We start from the raw sequence: 18,635 nt of genomic DNA on the forward strand, positions 1-18,635 counted from the left end.
CTGTTCCTCTGAAGTTCTAGATCCTTCTCTAGACCCCAACCTTTTCAAGGCTAAGAGCTTCCAATCTTCCTTGGTTGAGAGGCTGAGAGATGCTTTCAGATTCAAAATACTCATGGTTAAGCGCTCGTTCTCAACGGTGGACCGTTTAGCCTGGAGGATGTTTAGAAGAGAGACCGAGGGGACTGCTGGGATAAGTGCACGGGACAAGAGGTGCGAAAAGTCCCGTGACGTAAGGGACCGAGTGTACCACGAAGGACTTTCCCACCCGGAATGTGACCAGAACCCCTGCCCTGAGAAGCTGCTCCATTCACCCGAGCCTGAGTCTCATCCATGGACTTTTGAGTGGAGTGCTGTCTGCATCCTGGGCTGACAGCCATCAAGGGGCGGTCGCAGGAAGGTCTGATGCCGTTACAGCATCGCCAGGGTCTGCGGTCCTCATTTCCCTCCTTGCGCTCCCTGTATCCTGACTCAGCTGAGCCATCTTCCCTCCACAGTCTCTTTCCTGCCATATGAGGCAGGATATTAATAACCACTAGCATTTGCTGAGGGCTGACTTGGTATCAGGGAAGATGCTGGATGCATTTTTACATATTGTTTTATTTTGGTACTGCGGCCATCGCAGGAGGAGGAGGCTATCATCCGCTCCACAGAAATGACACGCGACGTTGGGAGGCTTAGATCATTGGCTCAGAGTCACACAGAGGGAACAGGGAAGAGCTGGAATTTCTTCCCCCTCCTGTGCACTTACAAAGCCACGTCCTCGGATCCACCGAGCTGCGCTGCTTCCCCAGCCTTTGTCTCCTGGCCGACAGACCCTGTCTTTGCTCCCCTGCCAGTTGGCTCACCCTACGTGCTGCCTTCTTCCTTCCTCATCCTCATCCCAGCCTCCGAGGCCTGGGTGACTCCTACCTGGCTTCCAGTCTCACGTCCTCGGGGAAGCCGTGGCGACTTTCCCCACTTTGGGTTGGGGCCTCAGCTCCGTGCACCCTCTGTTTCCTGAGTCGTGGGCAATTCTGGCAAGGTCATCAGTGCAATTTTCAGTCTACAGCCCTTCCTGGACACTAAGGGACATGGCTTGATTGACACTCCATTCCCGATGCCTGGCTCTGGGCCTGGCACAGATCGGGTGTCACACAGATGTGTGGGGCGTGTGGAGAGGGAGACTTGCACCCAAGCCTCCAGCTCTTGGTATTCTAAGCGTGGCCCTGGTGGGCACGACCCCCTGCGCCCAGCCCTCTGTCGTGACTAGCCGTCTTGACTGGGACCCTCTGCCAGGCCAGCTCTAAGTGGGGAGCATGAGCAGAGCGTGGCTGGGGCCCAGCGCTGGCACATATGGAGGCAGGGGTCTCCAGGAGAGAGGGGCGGGAATCTATGGTCCTGCAGCAGGACCTTGGGACAAATGGGACAGACTGTCGTGACATGGCCTGGACTTCCTGAGCCACATGAGGAATTAGAAACGGCTTCCTGAGCCACTCATTTCCCCTGACCTTATTGCAGCTAAACCAAAACCCTGGAGTTCCCACCGTGACTCAGCAGGTTACAAGCCCAACTAGCATCCGTGAGGACACAGGTTCAATCCCAGGCCCTGCTCAGTGGGTCAAGGATCCGCCTGTTGCTGTGAGCTGTGGTGTATGTCACAGACACGCCTCAGATCCCGCATTGCTGTGGCTGTGGCGAAGGCTGGCAGCTGTAGCTCAGTTCGACCCCTAGCCTGGGAATTTCCATATGCTGCAGGTGCAGCCATAAAAAGAAAAAAAAATTAAAAAATAAACAAAAACCCAGCCTGCATCCAATGGGGTTCCCACCTCCCCAAAACCTCCAAGTGACTTGATGGGGGGGGGGAAGCTATCGTTTTATGAGAAAAACAGTAGAAAAGAAACATTTCCTGAGTAATGCTCTTGGCATTCGACCCTAAAGAAAACCAGTCCATTACTCAGAAGTCAGTGACTCCGGTGCATTTTTATCGGGTTACGTAGATCCTCCACCTAGTCATTATCTTGCGATGGTGCCTCCTGTGTGCTCGGGACATCACCGTGTCGCGTGTGGGTTCGTGTCTTGCTTTCTCTGTAACGTTTGCCGTCCTCCGACGTGGGTGTTACCCCGCATTTTACACAGAGCGACCAGAGGCCCCTCGCCCGCGTCACGCACCTTGGGAAGTGGCGGAGAAGGAGTTTGAACTCAGGTCTGTCTGAGGAGGTGCTGGTTCCATCCCTGCTGCTGGTGCCAGCCCCTCTCCCCGCAGCCCTTTCACGTCCTCATTCTTAGAGAGGCAGCTCCTCTGTCACCCGGGTTGAGCCGTGTGGCCCAAGAAAGCGTGAGCCAAAGGCCTCAGGCACGTCGGGGTGGGTGTGTGGGGAGGAGGAAAGCTGGACTTTCTTTGCCAAGAAAACCCAACGGGATGAGAGCGCGGCCAGGCTGCAGGGGAAGTGACCTGGGAAGCTCTTCTTTTCCTTTAGGGCCGCTCGGCATCGAGCAGAAAGGATTGAAAGAGCCCTGGATCAAAGAACTGCCCCCACGTGGGGTACGCGTATCCAAACTTTGTTTTGTAAAACCCGGGGCCACATTCAGTCTGACTCACACAGGAAGCCCGTACTCAGAAATAGGTCCTCCGGATCAGGAGCCAAGGGCCCGTTCCTGCTCTGCCCGAGGGCAGAGCTCGCCCCCGCCAGGCCCCGGTGCCCTTTCCTTCTGTCCGTCCACATGCGCTTCCAGGCCCTGTGATGCGCTCGGTGCGTTTTTCCCCCTTCCGCTCAAGTCCTTGCAAGTCCTTGCCGTCTCCAGAGGCAAGCGTGACTGCTGGAAGTCAAATCGAATCTGCAGTTCCCGGGGGAGCTTTTATCCCTGGTGTGCAAACTCCCAGCCTCCTGAAAACCCGTCGGGAGCAGCGTTTGATACCTCGACGGCCTCGCCCGACTCCACGAGGTCGGAGTCGGGAAGCTCGCTCTCCTTGACACACGTTCTGGGCACGTGTCTGAAGTGTCCCCCACGTGGGCAACTCCGTGAACCTGGGCAGTCATCACTGCGTGCAGGAAAAGCGTGGGTAGAGGCGGGGGTTGTGAGTGTTCCCGGAGGTTGGAGGTTAAGTATTTGCAATGTGGACGGAAGCGAGCCCATTTCTGTCCAGGTCACTTTCAGTCCTGGATCCCCGTCCCCACCCCCTGTGACGGTAGGACAGTGTCGGGAGGCCTATGAGATGGATAATTAGTGCCGTGCTGCACAGGCAGGCTTAGGGCTTGTCACCAGGGGGACTGTGGGTGACAGGCAGGCAAGGACCCCGTTTCCATCGAGCAGGGGAGAAGCTGATGAGAGGGAGATGTGGGCTCCGCAGCCTGTGTCTGTCAGCACGGGTGTAATCAGCTCTTGGTAATTTAGAGGCTGCTCTTCTGCGCAGTGGATGATTTAGGGCCTTTGATGCTGTGATTGCCGGCACTTCTTTCACAAAAAAGGGCAGAGGGAGGGGATATGAGATGAAACTCAAACGCGTCCATTTTCCAACTCGGCAGCTTTACCAGTCACTTTGGTGCCGTGGAATGTTTTTTGGAAGAAGGTTATTCCATGTATCTGTAGCTCTCTATTCCCTAGAGGTGACACAGATGAGATTTTTTTTAGAGAACCGGGAAGCTGGAATTCCCATTTCTGTGCCCAGCTCTAAGGAATAAGACAGCATCCAGGTCACTGTGGTGCAGGGTCTCCCTCAGCCCTGGGCACGTGGTCCACACCCTGCTTCCCGAACGGCCTCTTCCTCTTGTGTCCCTGAGCCCGCTCTTTCTGTTTCTCTCCTACGTCTCAACACATCCTTAGCCTCCTTTGCGAACTGCTACTTTTTCCACTCAGCTCCGTGAAGGGGGAACTGCCGTAGGATCTGTAGTCACCCCGCTTCTCTGCTCCATCCTCTTCCCTAGAGCAGCTCCATCCACCCTAAAGTCCTCGCCCACCTTAGATCCTTCCCTTCAGAGCTGATCATCTCATCGCTGCTGGGTATCACCACACACACCCCAACGGGCATCTTGGACTAAATAGCCAGCAATCCGACTAAACTCTGGTCCCCTCTTTCCCCTGCACCACCCAGGCCCCCAATCCTGCAACTGCTCATCATCACTAAGAATGACCTTCTATTGCTCAGAGAGCAAAAATTGCTTTACATTCTTTGAAAAGAAATCCAGAAGACTCGGTTGCTCCTAAAAGTATATACACCATTTAACCCAGCCATTCCATTTTGGGATTCTCTTATTTAAACCAAAGCATATCTCTATTTAAGAGTGTGTGTGTACATATATATATATGGATGTTTATTGTTTTTAGTGGTGGTAACTTGGCAACAACCTGAAGGCCTATCAGGGGAGGATGGGCGACAGTGAGTTATAGCCATTCTGCAGCTATTTGACGTGAAAAGATGTCCGTGCTGTATTCTGAAGTCAAGAAGCAACTTGCAAAGTAATATATATAATATCATCTAATTATGGTACAAACGAAACAAATATAGAGAAGCCCTGTATGTGTGTGTGTGTTTGTGTGCTGGGTGGACACGAGGAAACAGAGGAAGGATATTCAGCAGACTGAGAGGTATTGTTTCCCTGGGCTGGACAGCGGCCAGGAGGACAGAGCACATGCTGCTTTTGTAATAGTTGGAAAAATACGTCATTGCTCATATGCTCCTGTATTTCTTGCTCGTCACTCAGGGAAGAATCTTAGCATCACCTTAGGCATCTCCTTCCCCTTCCTCTTTTCAGTGACTCATTGTTTTTGTCTGCACCCTGCCCTAGACTCTGATGTCGTTGTGAGCAAGGGGCTTCCACTGAGCACCTCGCGTGTATCTCGCAGTAAACGGTCATTGACCTGAAAGGACGATTTTGTGTTGTTGTTTGGTATTTCTATTATATGCATATCTCTAAGCTTTTCTTTCTAATGCAGAATGATACCAGTGCTTTCACCCAAACCTGAAATGCACATCTCCTCCCCTGCCCTGCTGGGGAAAATGTGCCCTGGGAATATACAGTGTTACAGCGTGTAGTCTTCCAGCCGAGGTCTACCTGTCGGGTCTTCTCTTGTACATATTTTTACCCAGCTCTGCATCCTGCTTTCAGGATCCTTTAGAGTCCCTTGGATGTGAGGTGGGTAAGCCGGGGATAAACAGGCCCCTGAAGGGCTGTGTGCATATTCGCCCCAAAATAAGCACAGAACACGTCAAACGTAATGATGAAGACGTTGGTCCGAACACCCGGTGTCCCCTGATGTCAAAGCGGCGGCAAAGTGAAGCCGCGACGTTCAGGTATGTTGGAGCCCGGCCTTAAAATAGCCTCATTTCTGCGCTAAAGGTTACACGCAGACCATTTTGCCACACCCAGGGGAACGTTTCAGCACACCCACCACCTTCATACACCCACACCCTCTGCCAGACACACACACACACATTGCTTTGAACTGTACCTGAACCCCAACCTGCTGACTCATGATTCCACTGGCTTGGCTCCAGTAGCTTTCCAGGACCGATGGGTCACCCCTGAGTCGCCTGAAAGGGGAGTGGCAGGTGTGCAGTCAGACTTGATGGATCGATTGCTTCACCAGTCTTTCCAACAGTTCTGCAGGTGCTGTTCTGGTCTGCATTCCAGAGCCTTGACCAGATTCTGGGAGAAAGATCTGCGGTGGACCGTCCGCACAGTGTGTGGGGTCGCACAGCACACCGAGTGGCTGGGCCTCTAAATGAACATCTCCAAAAGCAGATGCGATTTATATCCCCGACATTTTTCACAGGGAAAGTTCAGCATAATAGCCAATATCAGTCACGGGGTTCCTTTGTTCTTGGAAGCTGCTGTATATCATTATTGCCATTTTACCAAAAGGGAAAGCCGACACCCTGTGATTTACCCACAAAAATACCGCTCATAAGAGGTAGAATCTGGCATGCCACTAAAGACTATAAACTCCGCAAATAGTATAACCCGAGAAGTTAGAAATAGGAGTTCCCATTGTGGCTCAGTGGTAATGAACCCGACTAGTATCCATGAGGTGGCGGGTTCCATCCCTGGCCTCGTTCAGTGGGTTAAGGATCTGGTGTTGCCATGAGCTGTGGTGTAGGTCACAGAAACAGCTTGGATCTGGCGTGGCTGTGGCTGTGGTATAGGCTGGTGGCTACAACTCCGATTCGACCCCTAGCCTGGGAACCTCCATATGCCGTGGATGCGTCCCTAAAAAGACCACACAAAAAAAAAAGTTAAAAAAATTGACATGAAAGAAATAGTGGTTCCTAAAACTTTCCCTTTGTGATACGATCTAGGCATGTATTGATCAGTTGATATATTGATAAGTTCCAGGCTGAACATAGCCAACGGATAGAATTTCATGCAGGAGTTATGCTTCTTGAGCTCTGCTCGCTGTGTGTGTGTTCTGCATTTTCAAAGGTTAATGCCAGGCTGGTAACTCTTAGGGGGCTTTATTTCCCTCTACTGGTAGTGAATTCTGAATACGGCTTCCTCACTCCAATCAGCTGTCTCTTCTGTCTTGGAGTCAGCGCTTTGGAAAGATGTTTGTACTCATCTTAGCTCTTCAGCAAGCCCTCCTCTACAACCCCCCTCCCCAAACAAACCAGAACTGCAACGCGAAGCAGCAAAATGTCCTCGGAGTGAGCATAATCTCCTAGCATCAGAAGTTAGTGGGAGCTTTGCCGAGGGAGAGGAATTAGAAAGCAGCCCATAAAAATAAATGAATCTGTTTCCATAGCGACGGGAATCTTTCTCCTCATAGTTTTTATCCCGTGTCCCCCACGGATCCCTTAGGCAGAATAACAATAAACTCGAGGAAAACATTTTATTATCTTAATGGATTCTTAATTTAAAGCCACACACCTTTAAATTATCTTCCCAAAGATACGGTTGCCCGTGACTCCCGGAACTGAACACCTGAACGAGCTGCAGGAGGAACCTCAGCCCCCAGAACCCAGCCAGGCGGGAGAAGCGGAGTGGGGAAGCCCTCGTGGGTTGCATGAGCATTTAGGATGCAGCTTTCCTGATGGGTAGCACACCTGTCATGTTTAATATTTCATCACTGAGGGAGATGTACGTCTGTCTGTGTTCATCTGCCGAGTGAAAATCCTGCACCCAGGAAGCCTGCATGTGGTGAACACGACAGGGCTCCCTCATTTTGCCCCTAAATCACATTCACAGCAACCGGGAGGAATCCGTACCAGCTGCGAAGCCCCAGCCGCGGCTCTTCACCCACCAGCGAGCTCCTGGGAGCCCTTTGCCTTTGCTGCTGTGGTGCTGCTGGGTCTGCCTCTGCCATCACACCAAGGAGGCAGAGGGAAGCCCAGCAGCTGTCCTGTTGGAAGAGTAGCTGCAGAGACAAAAGACCTAGGGGAACAAATTCCTGGGCAGAATGTCCTAGGGTGCAGGTGGGAGACGGCGAGGCTCCCGGGAAGTGGAGCTGGTGGAAATGTCCGGGGGTAAATGAGGCAGAAACTCGTAAGACAGGAGACAGTCCGTATGTGGAACGGCGCGGACCCCACGCGTGGAAATTATTTCAGCATTGTCACAAAGCCGAACGAGAAAGATCTGCGTGAATACCCTAGATTTCCTGCGAAGTCATCTCATGGGGGAAAAAAGTCATGACTCCCTTCCTTAACCCCTTGTGAAGGTGAACATACATCCCAGTTTTCTTGGAAGGTTTAAGGTTTATGTCTTTTGTCCCAGGGTAACCATTACTGCCACCTCTTTTCATTCTCAAAATATCTCAAAGGTGTGAACAATAAATGCTAAGATCACCTCCTTAAAGCCGAAAGTGTAAGTCTAGTCATCCACTGCTGATTTTATCTGTTTCTTTCCATACATATTACCTGCTGTTTCTAGAGCGATTTGGGCCACATTTCCAGGATGTAGCCGTAGCCGCTGCCAGGGGTAGCCTCTTTCAAGCTAAAGATAAATGGAGCCGTGAAGACACGTTTCTCGAGATGAGAAGTGGAGAATGGGGTTGCTTCCTTCTTAGGTCGTGATACTTAGGTGTATAATGAAAGCCCATGCATTAGTTTTGCACCCCAGATGCAAATTTCTTGAGGACAAAGAGAGAATACTATTTATCTTGCTATTGCCAGGGCATTTATAGGTTTTCAGAAGTGTGTAGCAGCCCTAAATGAAAGACTACAACAGTAATGAGAAGGGAGTTTATTTGGGCCCAACCCCAAGAAGAGTTTGGGGAAGCAGGTTTGCATACTCCTATGAGACAGTGGAATAGAGAAGGTGAAGGGAAAAAGGAATTTCAGAGACTCTATTTTCTCTCTTCCCGTCATTCGTTAACTTTTTAAAAATTGCGAAGTAGTACATTGTATACAGTTTGGAACAGGGAAAAGGCAGTAAGAAAAGAAGATTTAAGAAGCTCACTCATCTCCCAGAATATAATCAGGGTGAACTTTTTAGGGTATGGCTATCTTATGTTTCTGACTCGTATTGACATACGTGTAAATGTGTGTCAGTATGTTCGTGTGGTTTGGGGCATACCTCCTCTTTTCAGGATCACCGCTCTGGGAGGGACTGCGCTGTTGCCATTAGCAAGATTCTTCATAAAAAAGAGCCTACCACTACTTGTTCAGGTGGCAAATGAGAGCCTAGAATCATGTGGAGAATTTCTGTGAGTCCTGCAAGTGGTGGAAGGGAAACTTGAAGAAAGAGGGGAGATTGTTTCTGTTGCTTTATTTGAACTCGAGTTTTCCTTAGCCTTTGCTAAAGTCTTTTGTTGCTAAAATCAAGTGAGTGCAGTTGGGAACACAGAACTTGGAATCAGAAGATTGGTACCTATATTCTGAAGTAACCATTTATTTGTTGTCTGAACCTGGGCTAGTTCTTTAACTTTTTTTTTTTTTTTTTTTTTAAACACTTGCACCTGCAGCATATGGATATTCCCAGGCTAGGGGTCAAATGAAAGCTGCAGCTGATAGTCTGTGTCATAGCCACAGCAACACCAGATTTGAGCCACATCTGCAACCTATGCCAAAGCTTGTGGCAATGCTGGATCCTTAACCCACTGAGCGAGGCCAAGGATCGAACCCTCAACCTCATGGTCCCTAGTCAGATTCATTTCTGCTGCGCCGTGACAGGAACTCCAAAGGCTTAGCTTATTTAGCTCAAATGCTCATCGTTTTCTTGGGTACCCGAAGCCTGGACGGTAGGATGAGGGAAATCAAAGGGGTTGTGCTGTATACAATGTAGTGGCATAGACGCTGAGGCCGGGGTGGGAACTTTCCCTCAAAAGACAGTGTAGGGGAGCAGACCTCAGGTGACATCTCTGATTCCGGGAATGAGATGAGTCTTTGAGGAGGAATTGAGAGTTAACACGGGAGTTTAAATATCATCACTAAGTACGGAGAGGCAAGAGTGGGCTCGTGAGGGGAAAATGAAACCAATATTCGGCAAATTTCAACGAAGTCCAGTTGGGAATAGAAAGCAATGAGCAATCTGAGAAGTTTAAGGTGCATCTCCAAGGGAAGCTAATCTATTTCTTTTCAGATTAGGACCAGCCATTCCTACTTCATTGGGCAATGGAAGAAATAGGACACGTCCTCAAGGCCATAGACAAAGAGACGTACCGGGCGGGCCAAGATGAGCTGAAGGGAAGCTGAAGGTTCATTAAAATATAGGTGGGAGTTCCCGTCGTGGCACAGTGGTTAACGAATCCGACTAGGAACCGTGAGGTTTCAGGTTCAATCCCTGGCCTCGCTCAGTCAGTTAAGCATCTGGTGTTGCCGTGAGCCATGGTGTAGGTCTCAGTCGCGGCTCAGATCCCGTGTTGCTGTGGCTGTGGTGTAGGCCGGCTACAGCTCCGATTAGACCCCTAGCCTGGGAACCTCCATATGCCGTGGGAGCAGTCCTAGAAAAGACAAAAAGACAAGGAAAAAAAAAATATATATATATAGGTAGTATGTGCCAAAGTGCTGGCCTTCATTCATTGAAGATGTAACTTGGTTCCGGGCATCATCATAAATACTGGGAATATGGCAACTCTTCCTTACCCTTGATGTGCCTTATCCCTTCCCTGCTTATTTTTGCTAATAGAACTATTACCTTTCTCAAATACTATCTGTTTCACATGTCTTTATTTCTCCCCTAGAACCTAAAAGCCATGGGGTCTGAGCTCTGTGAGAGTGGGGAATGCCCTCTGTTTTGTTCAGTGTTCTATTTGCAGCATCCAGAAAGTATCTTGCTCAAAAACAACTTGCTGAATAAATTAATGAATTCCATCATTTATCTGTGTTACTTGCACAGGAAAGAAGAGAGATCACATCCACAAGGCAGCAACTATCTGAATGTTCCTTGGAAACATTGATGAGGCATGTATACATTTCTGTATTAATGAGAGGATTTTCCTCTCTATTGGGCATAAATATATCTCAGTGGGTTTACCAGTATATTAATCAGTATAGGTTGCATGATGCTGTAACGACAAATTAGCCCCCCATTTAGCTTAACTCAACACAGCACAGGCAGTGCAGAGTAGCCAGAGGTTCTGCTCCACAGAGTCACTCAGGCACCCAGGCTCACAATATCTCCACCAGCCTTTGCCACCAACACCTCAACGTGACACTTCAGGGTCTGCCACTGCAGGAAGAAGGGGAACAAGCACAATTTATGACTCTGCTCAGGTTTGCTCCGAGCTTGCTTCTTTCTCCAGCATGATCTCAAGGGACTGGGGAAGACGGTCCATATATCCGGGGGGAGAGGAGTACCAGTTGAGTAAGCGTGCTCGTCTCTGTCATAGCCAGTGACCAGTGCTGTGGGGCATCACTCATATTTAACAGAAAAAGCTCTTGGGGGACAAAGAATTGACTTTGGGGTTGTTTGGTTTAAAAAAGTTTGAAATACAGGCCTAGAACTAAATAATTATAATTACATAACTATATTGCATACGTAAGAACAACACTTGAAGCCAAGTTTTTTTTTTGTTTTTTGTTTTTTTTTCAGTAAATTAAGGGGAAAAAATCACACAGGGATGGCAGCAAGCAGTCACAGACCCATTCACGTGACTGGATCAAGGCGCTCTCTCTTGAGGTTCCCACTATGGTACATGGGTTAAGAATCTGACTGCAGTGGCTCAGCCTGTTGTGGAGGTGTGGGTGCCTTCCCAAACCTGGTGCCTTGGGTTAAAGGATCTGGCGTTGGCATTGCTGCAGTTGCAGCATAGGTCAAAACTGCAGCTTGGATTCAATCCCTGGCCTGGGAACTCCGATAAGCCGTGGGTGGAGACACACACACACACACACACACACACACACACACACACACACAAAGTCTCTGAGGCCTGTTGTGAAAATTTGTTTATCTAACCAGCACTGTCAGTGCTCATTCTCTTTTCCCTTCATGGAGAGGGAGTTTTTCATCTCCTGTGAATGTGACATTGTTCCCGCAGAATCCATCTTTCCGAACACAGGGATGTCTACTTGGACCTGACCTCCAAGGCCCCATTAAGCAGGAAAAGCAAGAGCTCACTATCTTCTAAAAACAACAGATTCTGGCTTTTTATCCTATTATGAAGGAAATTCCATCATAACAGCTTGGTCACTGACCTCTAATTCTCAGGCTTGGCGGGAGGAGTTATGCATAGTCTCAAACAAGCCCAGTTGTCGTAAATTCACCCTGCTCCTCCATGAGAAATGTTTGCAGAAAGTGATTGTACAAGCAGGCAATTGATGAACCTATGCTGACACGTCATAATCGCCCAAGTCCATAGTTTACCTAAGGGCTCATTCTTGGTGTATAAGAACATGATATCGTGTATCCATCAACATGTGGTACCACACAGAGGGCTTTCACCGCCCTGAAAATCCTCTGTGGTCTGCCTGTTCACCCCTTCCTTACTTCTTGGCAACCAGTGATCTTTTTACTGACTCAGTAGCTTTGCCTTTTCCAGAGTAGCATCGAGTTGGAATCGGAGAGCCTGTAGCCTTTTCAGATTGGCTTCTTTCACTTAGTAAGTAAGATGCATTTAAATTTCCTTCATGTCCTTTCATGGCTTCAAAGCTCCTTTCCTTTTAGCACTGCGTGATATTCTGTTGTCTGGATGTGGCACAGTTTATCCATTTACCTACTGAAAGACCTCTTAGTCACTTCCAAGTTTTGGCAGTTATGCATAAAGCTGCTGTTAACATCCGCATCCAGGTTTGTGGGGGCATAAGTGTTCAGCCCCCTTGGGTAGGTACCAAAAAGCATGATTGCTGGATTGTATGGTAAGGATGTGTTTAGTTTCGTAGGAAACGGCCAGCCTGTCTTCCAAAGGGGTTGTGCCATTTTCCATTTCCACCAGCAATGAATGAGGATACCTGCTGCTTCGCATCCTCACCAGCATTTGGCATTTGTCAGCGTTCTGGACATTGTGGTCATTCTAATAAGTGTGTAATGGTATCTCATTATTATTTGTTTATTTTTTAGGGCCACACCTGTGGCACATGGAAATGCCCAGGTTAGGGGTTGAATTGGAGCTACAGCTGCCAACCTATGCCACAGCCACAGCAACACTGATCCAAGCAATGTCTGCAACCTACACTGAAGCTCACGGCAACACTGGATCCTTAGCCTACGGAACAAGGCCAGAGATCAAACCCACAAGGGGAACTCCCTCTTCATTGTTTTATTTTGCATTTCTCTAATGGCATATGATGTGAAGCATCTTTTTGCCAACTGTATGTCTTTTTTGGTGACTTTTCTGTTAAGATGTTTGGCCCATTTTTTAAACTGGTTGTTTTCTTATTGTTGATTTGTAAGCATTCTTTGTATTTCTTAGGTTAGAATCCTTTGTCAGATATGTTCTTTGCAAATGTATTCTCCCGGTCTGTGGCTTGACTTCTCATTCCCTTGACATGATCTTTTGCAGAACAGAAGTTTTTAATTTTAATGAAGTCTAGCTTATCAATTACTTCTCTCATTGATGGTTCCTTTTGTGCTATGTCTAAAAAGTCGTCAGAGTTCCCTCTGTGGCAGAGTGGGTTCAGAATCCGACTGCAGTGGCTTGGGTCGCTGTGGAGGTGCAGGTTTGATCCCCTGTCACACACAGTGGGTTAAAGGGTCCCACATTCCCACATTATCACAGCTAAGATTCAGTCCCTGGCCCAGGAATTCCGTATGCCATGGGTGTAGCCATTAAAATAAAATAAAATAAAATAACAAAAATTAAATGTCATCAGCATATCCAAAGTGTTCTTCTATATTATCTTCTAGGAATGTTGTAGTTTGGCATTTCACATTTAGGTCCATTTGAGTTAATTTTTCTGAAGGGTGTTAGGTCTGTGCCTAGAGTCACTTTCTTTTCCCCAGGTGGGTGTCCTGTTGTTGCAGCGCCATTTGCTGGAAAGACTCTCTTTGCTCCATTGTGTTGGCCCTTTGCTCCTTGGTCAGAGACCAGCCGAGTGTATTTATGTGGATCTGTTTCTGGACTCCCTATTCTTTTTTTCCTACTCTTTTGCCAGTATCACACTGTCTTGATTGCTATAGCTTCCTTCTTGTAATTTTTATTTTAAAAAATTTATTATAGTTGATTTTCAATGTTCTATCAATTTCTGCCATACAGTAAAGTGACCCAGTTAAACACACACACACACATAAATATATATATATTCTTTTTCTCATATTATCTTCCATCAAGTTTCATCGCAAGTGATTAGATATAGTTCCCTGTGCTCTACAGAAGCATCTCATTGCTTATCCACTCCAAATGCATTAGTTTGCATCTACTAACCCCAAACTCCCAGTCCACCCCACTCCCTCCTCCTCCCCCTTGGCAACCACGTCCATGAGTTTGTTTCTTTTCTGTAGGTAGGTTCATTTGTGCCATATATTAGATTCCAGATGTAAGTGGTATCATGTAGTATTTGTCTTTCTCTTTCTGACTCACCAAGTGAAGTCAGCCATCATTTTCATTTTTATTTGTAGATACTTCAGGAGACGGAAGCAAATGGGCATGGCTGCAGGTTGAACTGCTTTGAGTGTGGACTCTTTTCACATCGAAATCACTGGCAGAGAGTGTGGGCATTCTCAGACCCTCCACATCAGGGCACGTGCATCGGACTGACATCAGATTCCAAGCCCAGATAAACACCTGCTCCTGCCTCATGATTTTCACTAACTCGACACCATTCAGAGCTGCATTTCAAGTGTGTGGATGGTGCCTTTACAAAGCAACCAAGCAAGTGAATCCTTCCATCCACGACAGGTTTACTATTAAGCTGAACCCTTACTTAGCTAAGACTAACACCGACCATAGCTAGATTCCACATTTCAGCCAAAACAAATAGATTTCAGAGAGACTGGAGTTCAGATTCAGTCAAAGAGCAGAGGGAATCTCCTGGATAAAAATTGGTAAAACATCTCTTCCTTCCTCTGTGAATTCTGTCATGCTTTCTGTTCCTCTCTCAGCGATTTGGTGGTTAGGTACAGAAAGTCCTTTGTTCTCATCATCCCAGGTCAAAGTGAATCCAGGTATAGACCAAATGTAGTGATAAATGAAGGTGGGTTGACTTTGCTTTTTCTTTCTTTTTGCCGTTTGTATGCATACACTAAAATAAAGGGTAAATCCTGGAGTTAAAAGTAGAAGATTAAGAAGACTCTGATGGCTATGTTGCCATATTTCAGTTGCATTTTTACCTTTCTCTAAGACTTTAAGAAAAGCCATTCAAATCATATGTTGGAATAAGGAATTAGAGGGAGGGTGCCTCAGAGAAACTAAACACTAGATTGGCACAAGAAGCACCAAAATACCAGGTTCCAAGCCAGCAGTGGTATCTCCTCCTCTGCATTTCTTGGAGGGATATTTTTTAAAATTCAGAGCCTAAATGGATTGTTCTCCATCAAGAGCTTAATTCGACTTCAATCTGTCTTTAACTATCAAGTATGCTTTTATGACTCAGAAGTCATTTTGTTTATGATGGTAAATTTAATAGAGGAGAGACTCGGGAAGAGTGAACTGTCCCATTCAGAATACCGAAGATCAGAAAGAGAGTGTTGCTTGAATACTATTCTTGGGGGTTATATGTTCCTGGTGTCGCAGAGGTGGGCTTTGCATCTGCTGCATGTCTGCCCTTTTGTAGAGGAAGCTTCCTTTCCCTGACAATTGAAGGTGTCTCCCTGCCCATAAATGTGATGGAGGATGAAGTCCATGACGGTGTCCAGGCTCACCTGGTGCCGCGTGTGAAGGAGCCAGCTGCCCACATTCCGAAGGCTGCAGTGGCCCCGGTGGGAAGAGCAGCTGGTATCCATGTGCACACATCAGCCCAAACGGCAAAAATAGAAGGTGCAGGCATCAAAACCTGGCTTTGCATTGAGGTGGAGGGCCCCATTTTCACTCCTCTTCAAGGCTGAGTAATTGCACAATTTGTATCTAGCCGTCACTTGTCAATTATAAGCAGCAGGCAGCAGATGATCCTCTAACTTGTCTGCTTGATGGTAATTTTTAGGGAAGAGTGTACAAAAATAGAGTTGGTTTAGGAAACAATGTAATTACCTAAGCAACCAAGAGAAAAATAAATCGGCTATTCCTTCTGCCCTGTTCTCCCTGTCTGTTTGGCTGAGAGAAGTCTCTTCTTAGGGTTCATTGTTACTGTCAATTTCTAAGTGGATTCCAATGTTGCCTTTTGATGTGACATGATTTTATAACTGCACCTATGTATGCAGAAATGCCCTTAGCATGTGCCAGATCTACTCGATTTAAATTGTTCCTTTTAATGTTCTCTCTGCTTTACAATAATAGAAATTTAAGAGAATTAAGGGAAATTCTAACCAAGGAAGGAATCCTCTTTATTTTAATAAGTTATCCCTGAGGCATTTATCTGGAGCTATGGACCAGTAACACTTAATCCCAATCAAACATCATAAAGCTACCACCAATGTAACAACAGCAACAAGGCCAGCCAACCCACAAACCAAAACACTTCAGTCTTACAATCCGTAAAATTCTTACACGTTAAATCAGTTCAATATTTGGAACTGATTCCGATTTAGTTGTTAAAAAAAAAAAAAGGTTTATTTGTAAAAAATGAAACATAACAGAAAACAATTTTATTTTTTCCTTATTTGGAACTATCCCCTGAAAAAAGGAGCATCTTTTAAAGAAAGACTTGAGTGTAGGTGGTACAGGGACCTATCACTCTGTAGGACCTAGCAGCATTCTGACCTGTAATGTTTTAGGGTGTAAACATTACACACTAATATTTATGACTATGAATTACCATTATTACCTAAGATTCATTAGCAGAGCTGGAATGCAGCATTAGTAGCTGAAAAACATGGGCAGACAGTTTCTTACTCACCCCTCCCTGGAACATTCATTCTTTCCAAGGCACAGCTACCACCTTGCCTCGGATGCTGTACACAGACACAGGAAAAAAATAAACAATGTCATGTGGCATTAACGAAGTCTGCTCTAAACACCCTTCATACATTAGTCACAACTTTCCTTGGCTTTAAAAAAGAGGCGGTATTCGGGTGACATATGGGTGGACAGCATAGTTTTTGGAAACATTCAGCCTTGGGTTCAAATTCTTGTCTATCATTATACACAGATGATATGAAGCAGTGTATTTCAGTTTTTTTTGTTTGTTTTGTTTTGCCTTTTCTAGGGCCACTCCCAAGGCATGTGGAGGTTCCCAGGCTAGGGGTTGAATCAGAGTTGCAGCCGCCAGCCTACGCCAGAGCCACAGCAACGCGGGATCCAAGCCGCGTCTGTGACCCACACCACAGCTCACAGCAACGCCGGATCCTTAACCCACTGAGCAAGGCCGGGGATCGAACCCACAACCTCATGGTTCTTAGTTGGATTCGTTAACCACTGCGCCACGACGGGAACTCCTATTTCAGTTTATTAAATGTCAATTTCCCAATCTGCAGAAATATTCACCATAGTTACTCCACAGGGTTTTGCCTAACCCAGGGCCTGCTGTATTAGCATTGAGCAAGGGTGACTCACTGGGGTTATCACTGGCTATCTATCTAGGTGTGTGTGTGTGTGTGTGTGTGTGTGTGTGTGTGTAAACACTTAGGCACAGTATCTGCATATGATGTGGTCAGTAAGATGTGCACGGTATCTGCGTATGAAGCGGGCCATATGATGTGGTTACATAATGGCCTCAGGGCTTTTCTCCTTGCTCTCCTCCATTTGTAACATGCTTCTTGGGGTTTTTCACCTGTAACTTTCTCTTTTTTTTTTTTGTCTTTTTGTCTTTTCTAGGGCCCTTCCCATGGCACACGGAAGTTCCCAGGCTAGGGGTTGAATCGGAGCTGTAGCTGCCGGCCTACACCACAGCCACAGCAACTCAGGATCCGAGCCGCATCTGCGACCTACCTCACAGCTCATGACAATGCCGGATCCTTAACCCACTGAGCAAGGCCAGGGATTGAACCTGCAACCTCATGGTTCCTAGTCGGATTCCTTAACCACTGAGCCACGACAGGAACTCCTTGTGACTTTCTAATTTGCAAGCGACTCTAGCTAATAGAAGCAGAAAAAGAAATGTATTAAAAGACACTGCTAATGAAAGTTATGTAATGTTATAGGTCAGTGTTACCTCAATAATGAATGAATCAATCAATCAATCAATGAAGAAAGAAAGAAAGAAAGAAATGAAGAAAGAAAGAGAGAAAGAAATGAAGAAAGAAAGAGAGAAAGAAAGAAAGAGAGAAAGAAGGAAAGAAAGAAAGGAAGGAAGGAAGGAAGGAAGGAAGGAAAAGAAAGAAAGAAAGAGAGAGAGAGAAAAAGGAAGAAAGGAAGGAAGGAAGGAAGGAAGAAAGGAAGAAGTATCAGGCATTTCTGAAAGGCAGTCTAAGTTTGGTAAAGTGCATGTTGGTACACCCCTTTGGGAACGTCTCTGGCCTTGTCTCCTGGAACGGAGTGGGGCCTGTGATCTAGCGATTCTTCTGCCGCATGGAAGACACACACGTATGTGCGCCCAAAGGCAAGGGTGAGGATGTTCGTGGCAATGTTGTGCATGAAAGCTCCACACGGAAATAATACAAATGCCCGTGAGCAGTGGAACGGACAGACCGGGGTCTCTTCAGAGAATGGAATACTACACAGCCAGAAAGTCGGCGCCCTGCCGCCGTGCGCAGTGCCATGGGGAACCACAACAACGTAATGCTAAGGACAGGAATGCAGATCCAAAAACATAAGTTCCATGATTGTATTCATGTGGTCTTTGCGCAGGGGAGGGTGTGGGAAACGGTGGCCTTAGAAGTCAGGGCAGCGGCTCCCTTTGAGGAGCGACTGAGAGGCGGCATGGAGGAGTTTCCACCTGGATCGGGCCTCGACTGGGCCTCGGGTTGCTAAGCAGGAGGCAGTCCGTCCCACGGGAGGTAGGGAAACGTCTGTCCTCCTTGGCCTGAGAGTCTGGGAAGCTGCAGACGGTCTCCTGAGAGATGGGGGAGGAAAGCCAGACCCACTGAGGGACAAGGGACAGCAGTGACTCCGTGTCCTAAAATAGATATGCTTTTATGTTTTCACGTTTTGTAGTAAAATTTCAGATGAAAATATCATTGGCATGCATCCTCTCTACCAAAACTTTACTGTCAATTCCATGTCTTTTGTTTGTTTGAGAGAAACTAACGTTCGTGCGATGCTGTATGTTCTGGCTTTTGGGTCCTGCTCATAGGCTGCATCACACGAGGAAGTCAAGA

At 47.1% G+C, this 18,635-nt stretch overlaps 1 protein-coding gene and 1 long non-coding RNA gene across 14 annotated transcripts in view; both read left to right on the forward strand.

Moving 5' to 3' along the window:
• Positions 1 to 18,635, forward strand: part of RASGEF1B (RasGEF domain family member 1B) — a 699,288-nt gene that overhangs the window by 515,407 nt on the left and 165,246 nt on the right. For 2 of the 13 annotated variants that reach the window (XM_084970671.1, XM_084970672.1), the window contains exon 2: positions 10,248 to 10,312. The exons of the other annotated variants lie outside the window; for them this stretch is intronic. In XM_084970671.1, coding sequence (XP_084826797.1) covers positions 10,289 to 10,312 — 24 coding nt within the window. In that variant the 5' untranslated portion in view covers positions 10,248 to 10,288. The remainder of the gene's footprint in view (positions 1 to 10,247; positions 10,313 to 18,635) is intronic. 13 annotated transcript variants of the gene reach the window in all.
• On the forward strand, positions 11,888 to 14,067 carry LOC146401106 (uncharacterized). The gene is made up of 2 exons (XR_014813514.1): positions 11,888 to 11,949; positions 13,905 to 14,067. It is a non-coding gene; the product is annotated as an uncharacterized LOC146401106 (long non-coding RNA).

The sequence above is a fragment of the Sus scrofa genome, chromosome 8 (genome assembly GCF_054392235.1).
Source record: "Sus scrofa isolate SSC_HxYL_T2T_F1_AM1 chromosome 8, Sscrofa_HxYL_maternal_Yorkshire_Landrace_v2.0, whole genome shotgun sequence".
Classification (NCBI taxonomy): domain Eukaryota; kingdom Metazoa; phylum Chordata; class Mammalia; order Artiodactyla; family Suidae; genus Sus; species Sus scrofa.